The sequence below is a fragment of the Anomalospiza imberbis genome, chromosome 30 (genome assembly GCF_031753505.1).
Source record: "Anomalospiza imberbis isolate Cuckoo-Finch-1a 21T00152 chromosome 30, ASM3175350v1, whole genome shotgun sequence".
In the NCBI taxonomy this organism is placed as follows: Eukaryota; Metazoa; Chordata; class Aves; order Passeriformes; family Viduidae; genus Anomalospiza; species Anomalospiza imberbis.
The window spans coordinates 80,549-86,548 of record NC_089710.1 but is presented as its reverse complement, the minus strand read 5'-3'; the positions used below and the strand labels follow the sequence as shown (position 1 = coordinate 86,548).

At 58.1% G+C, this 6,000-nt stretch overlaps 1 protein-coding gene across 1 annotated transcript; it reads right to left on the bottom strand.

The window, feature by feature from the left end:
* Nucleotides 1-326: 326 nt before the first annotated feature.
* Nucleotides 327-1,750, bottom strand: LOC137463813 (serine/threonine-protein kinase pim-3-like). The gene is made up of 3 exons (XM_068175203.1): nt 1,294-1,750; nt 869-1,045; nt 327-582 (listed from the first exon to the last, which is right to left on the bottom strand). The coding sequence occupies exons 1-3, from the start codon at nt 1,748-1,750 to the stop codon at nt 509-511; spliced, it is 708 nt and encodes a 235-aa protein (XP_068031304.1). The 3' UTR covers nt 327-508.
* Between the last annotated feature and the right edge of the window lie 4,250 nt (nt 1,751-6,000).

The following is a 6,000-nucleotide window of genomic DNA, read 5'->3' as shown; positions in this document are numbered from 1 at the left end:
GCCATGCCTGGAAGCACGAGCATCCCCCCGCCCCTGCGCCGGCTCGGGACTCATCTTGATTTCATCGGGGCGCAGAGCGTGTCCTCCAGGAAGGGGCCGCAGCCAAAGCCACTCGGCTTTGCCCCGCCAGCGGCCAGCTCGAGGATGGGGTTCCCAGCTCCATGTGGTGCTCCAGAAGAACACGCCAGCTGTGCCTCGATGCCATTGAGCTGCAGGGGGATGTTTCCCCTGTTCCAGTCCGTGGCACCTTCACTGCACTGCCACCCCTTCTCCAATGGGACGGGGAGCACTGAGCCGCTCCCTCCACAACTCGCCGGGGACCAGCGGAAGCATCTCCTCGGCTGCGCTCTCTCCTCCGGGCCACGGCCGCAGGGAAACGCTCCGGGGTTTTCTTGGAGTGCCACGAGACGCGTGCAGCTGGTACTTGCTGGGCTCCTGGATCCTACTGAGCAGAGGGATGGATCTCTGCTGTCTCCTGGGCCAGGCAGGGCTCCTGCAGCCAAGAATGCTAAAAAAGGTCTTCCAGTGATGGCCTGTCTGCGGGCTCCATGGATAAACACCACCTGATGAGGTGCTGGCACTCTGCAGAGACAAACCACAAACCGCCGCTCAGCGGGACAAGGCTCCTGTCCGTGCTCTCCCACATTCCACGGTGCCCAGGCCACACTAGGAGTGCTTGGAGCTGCAGCCAAAAGCTTCCCATCGATCCTCCCTTCCGGAGGAGAGCAGCACAGAGGCACACGTGCCACCTCCTCCAGCTAACCCAGGAGATCAACCTCCTCACTAGCTGCTGGAGCGGGATGCTTCTGTGCCAGCTGCCCCCTCCCAACCCCGTTCTTCCTCCCGAGCCTTGAAGGTGCATGCCCACCTTGAGACACCCGGGGTGGGAAGAAGAGCTGGCCCCGGACGATGTCCTTGTTTGTGTGGAAAGGAAGGTCCCCGCAGACCAGGTCATAGAGCAGGATGCCCAGGGACCAGATGGTGGCTGGCTGGCCATGGTAGCAGCCAAACAGGATCCACTCCGGTGGGCAGTACTCCGGCGTTCCTATGGGACACGGGCCGGATGAGCCGGACACAGCTCATCAGGCCCATGCTGCTCCGTCCGTCCCTCCCTCCCTCCCAGCCAGCTCCTGTCCCACAACAGCCAGCCCCTGCCCCGCCGAAAAGCAACTTGGCTGCAGCCGGCTGAAGAAGGATTCCCCCTCCTGCCCTTTCTCCCTGCCTCCCTCTTCCCCCTCTGCCAGCAAAGGGGGGAACCTCCGCTGCCCGGCTGGGCCCCGGCTTTGGGCTCACCTGACATCCGGGTGTAGAACGTGCCCTGGAGGATCGTGCCGCAGCCGAAGTCGATGAGCTTGGCCTCGCCCGTGGCCAGGTCGACGAGGACGTTCTCGGCCTTGATGTCGCGGTGCAGGACGCCGCGGCTGGTGCAGTGCCGCACGGCCTCCAGCACCTGGCGGAACAGCCCCCGCGCCACGGGCTCCGTCAGGAACCCCCGCTCGGCCAGGAAGTCCCAGAGGTCCTGACAGCGCTGCGGACGCTCCATGACCAGCGCGAAGCCGTCGGGCAGCTCGAACCAGTCCAGGAGACGCACGACGCCGCGGAAGCCAGGGCACGACACCATCCACAGCAGCGCCAGCTCCATGGGCACAAGGGCGCCGTTGTGCTGCGGGGGGACCGCGATGCCCTCAGCGGGGCCGATGCTGCGCCGCGCCTTGGGCATCCCCTGCCCGGCCCCAGCGCCGCTGGCCATTGCCCGGCCCGGGACGCTGCGCGGCCCCCGCTCACTCCCCGCTCGCTCCCCTCGCAGCGTTCCGGCTGCCACCCTGCCAGGCCTCGCCCTAGCCCCGCCTGGCACGTCCCGCCGGCTTCTCCCGCTGGCCCCGCTCACTCACCAGCCGCGCCCATTCCGAGATGCGATCCCGGCGCACTCGCTTGATGGCCACCTGCAAGCCAAGGCGAGCGCCGGGCTGAGCTCCCCGCCCGCCGCTCGCCGCCCGCCGCCCCCTCCGCTCCGGCCCCGTCTCTTACCGGGGCGCCGTCGGCGAGCCGGGTCCCGGAGTAAACGCTGCCGCAGCCGCCGCTCCCCAGCAGTGGGCCCTCCCGGTAGAGCTGCTCCAGGGCAGGCTTCTCCGCCCGTGCGGGCGGCACCGCGCTCCCGCTCTTCTGCCCCGGGAACCCGACCGCCCGGCGCGCTGCTGCTTGCCGAGCCGCCCCGGGCTGCGGCGGCTCGGGGCCAGCGGCCGAGCTGAGCAGCGGCGGAGCTCGGAGCAGGGAAGCTGCCGGCGACGCTGTCGGGGCCGGGGCGGGCGCGGGGCGGCAGCGGGGCGGCTGCGGGCGGAACCGCGGGAGGGGCTTGGTTCGGGGCCGGGGCCTCGGCCGGGGCCAGCCCAAAACCCGCGCCAGGCGGAGCCAAAAGACCGCGCTGCTCCGCCAGCACCAGAGCAAGAGGCACTTCCAGAAGTGCCACAGCCAGTTCGGAGAGAGCCCGGCCGAGGCGGCTCCGCGGCGGAACGGGCAGGGGCGGGCACGGGGCGGCCCCGCCGAGCGGCGCCTTGCGGGACGCGGCATGAGCCGGGCTGGGAGAGGCAGAACACGGACGGGATGGGACGGGAATAGAGTGAGTGTGAGAGGGAGAAGGGGATGGGGAGCGAGTGGAAAGTCGAGCGGAAAACCGATCGAGAGAAGCGCTGCTGCTGCTGCTGCTGTTGCTGCTGCTGCTGCTGCTGCTGCTGCGGAACCGCCGGAGCTCGCGAACGTTCTTCCGTTGCCTCCGCGAACCCAACGGAGGAGCCGCCGCGCGCCCCGCGGAACGAAAGAAACTAACAAATAAAACCCCAAAGTAATTCCTATTCGAGAAGTAACCAAATCAAACAATGTAGCAATAAAGAAGCGTGTTGGCTTGTGGCTTCTTTCTTCTTTGGCTGAGACGAAGCATTTCATGGGGAAGAATTGCCTCTTCAGACACTTTTGCAAGAGTGGACAGGAGTGGAGCATTTAATTTTCGAGTAGAAAAGGGAAATCGTATCAGTAATGTCATCTCTTTTCATCCTCTGTTGAGACAGTTGCAGGCTGCCAAAAGACATGGTCTGCAATGTGGAACTTGGGGCCAAGATCCTTTTTCTGCCAGAGGATGAGGAGGGGAAGTATCCCAGAATCGTGGAGTCGTGGCATGGTTTGGTTTGGAAAGGATCTGAAAAATCACACGGCTGCAACCCCCCTGCTGTGGCTGGGGACCCCTTGCACTAGCCCGGCTTGTCTAGAGCTCCATGCAGCCTGGCCTTGAACACTGTCAGGGACGGGACAGCCACACCTTCTCTGGGCAACCTGTTCCAGGAGAGACTTTCTTCTGAATTCCTTACCTAAACCGACTCTCTTTCCACCTGGATCCATTCTCTCTTGTCCTGTCCTTGCCTGCCCTTGTACAAAGTCCCTGTCCATCTTTCTTGTAGCTTGCCCTCAGGTACTGGAAGGCCACAGTTGGGTCAAGTCTAAGTCTCTTGCCCAGGTTGAAGAAGCCGAGCTGTGTCAGCCCTTACTTGCAGGAGAGCAGTGTTCTAGATATATATTATAATATTGGCTTTTCGCAAATATTAAAATGGATTTTATATATGTGATGTTAAAGTAACTTTGTTCCAAATATATAGTTTTAAATTTTGTTGTTAATTAGGCTTAGACACAGTAGTGCAATAGCTGATGGAAGTATGCTTGTGTTAAAATGCCTGCTTGGATGGGATAACATCCAATGAACACAGGATGAGCACACCTGTACAGATCTGCCAACCATCAGCACTCACCGTCTGAAGGCAGTGCGGACCAAGGCCCGAACTGGAAGGGATAAAGAGAAGGAGCCAAACCCCAGCCAAGGAACACGCATGCTCTGAAAAGGCAGACCCAAAGAGGGGCCATGTAAAATAGCTCCTGGAAAATGTAAACTCGTTTATGGATATGCATAAGGGGCTATGAATATGCAGCAGGCTGGTGTAAGGGAAAAGGTATTTAAGGGGGATCCCTGAAGGTAACAGGGTGGTCTTGGCTGAGTGCCAAGATGCACCCGGCCATAAATAACCTTTGCTCCATGGTCCTTGTCTCCTATTGTCTTTTATTAAACTTTTTACATTTTGACAGGAGAGTGAACGTGTTTTTTACATGGACTACATATGCTTATACAAATTCTAGGAAGACTAGTAATTTTTTCTACAATAATTGGGTTAATCATCACAAACGAACATCCATTTTGCAGCATCTCTTGTTAATAGAAGTTGATTCAATCTTCTTTCTTGATTCAGTCTTCTTGCAGTCTTCAAAGCTCTGTTCTTGCCAAGGCATTCTGATTATCAAATTTTTTATGCTAATCAGGTCTGAAGTACATCAACTCACTTCTGTCCTGGCAGCATGGGTGTGTCAACTCAAGGAGGGAAACACTAGCCGAGAGGATTACAGTAAGGTGAAGGTAGACTCAGCCTCCGGTGACTGAGCTGCCGGGTATGATCTGTCAGATCCCCTTGAAGGAGCCTCTAGTATGAATGCCCAGGGAAGAAAGGATAACCAGGGCTAGAGGGGCCCTGCCTCGAGCCCGGGAGAGGCATGGGAAAACCGGATCTTTGGTCAGTGTAGATCCGATGGCCGGGCACATCAGAACCACAAAAATGCGACACCTTAGTTGATACTGGAGCGCAGTGTCCCCTGATACCATTGGGACATGTGGGGGCAGAACCTGTTTCCATTGCTGGGGTGACGGGGGGATCACAGCAATTGACCCTGTTGGGAGCTGAGGTGAGCCTGACTGGGAAGGAGTGGCAGAAACATCCTATTGTGACCGGCCCAGAGGCCCTGGGTATTCTGGGCATAGACTTCCTCCAGAACATTCCTGAGTACAGCCAGATTGTGAGCCCTCCCTACCTGGTCACCTACAAGAAGAACGATTTCCTCTGGGGCCCTGAACACCAACAAGCTTTCGCCCAGATCAAGCAGGAGATTGCTCAGGCAGTTGCCCTTGGCCCAGTCAGGACGGGACCAGAGATGAAGAATGTGCTCTACTCTGCAGCTGGGAACAACGGCTTGTCCTGGAGCCTTTGGCAGAAGGTGCCTGGGGAGACTCGAGGCCGACCACTGGGATTCTGCAGCTGAAATTACAGAGGGTCTGAAGCCAACTGCACTCCCACAGAGAATGAAATCTTGGCTGCCCATGAAGGAGTTCAAGCTGCCTCCGAGGTGATTGCCACAGAAACACAACTCCTCCTGGCACCCTGACTGACGGCACTGGGGTGGATGTTTAAAGGAAAGGTTCCCACTACCCTCCATGACACTGCTGCCACATGGAGCAAATGGATTACTCTCATCATGCAGCACACCCGGATTGGAAACCTGAATTGCCCTGGGATTTTGGAGATAATTACAAACTGGCTGCTGGTGAGAACTTTGGTCTCACTGACAGAGAGCAGCAGGAACAAGTGACAAGGGCTAAAGAAGGTGCACCATGCAACCAACTACCAGCAGAGGAAACTCGATACGCTGTTTTCACTGACGGTTCCTGTGGCATCGTAGGGATGAACTGGAAGTGGAAAGCAGCCGTATGGAGCCCCACACAACACATAGCACAAGCTACTGAAGGAGAAGGTGGATCAAGTCAACTTGCTGAAGTCAAGGCCGTTCAGCTGGCCCTGGACATTGCTGAGAGAGAGAAGTGACCAAAGCTAGACCTTTATATGGATTCTTGGATGGTAGCCAATGCTCTGTGGGGCTGGCTGGAAAGGTGGAAAAAGGCCAACTGGCAGCATAGAGGAAAACCAATCTGGGCTACTGATGTGTGGAAAGACATTGCCTCTTGGGTAGAAAATGTGTGTGTGAAAGTCTGTCATGTAGATGCCCATGTCCCCAAGAGTCGGGCTAATGAGGAACACTGAAACAACGAGCAGGTAGATCAGGCTGCAAAGATAGAGGTGTCAAAGATAGACTTGGATTGGCAACATAAGGGGGAGTTGTTCCTAGCTCAATGGGCCC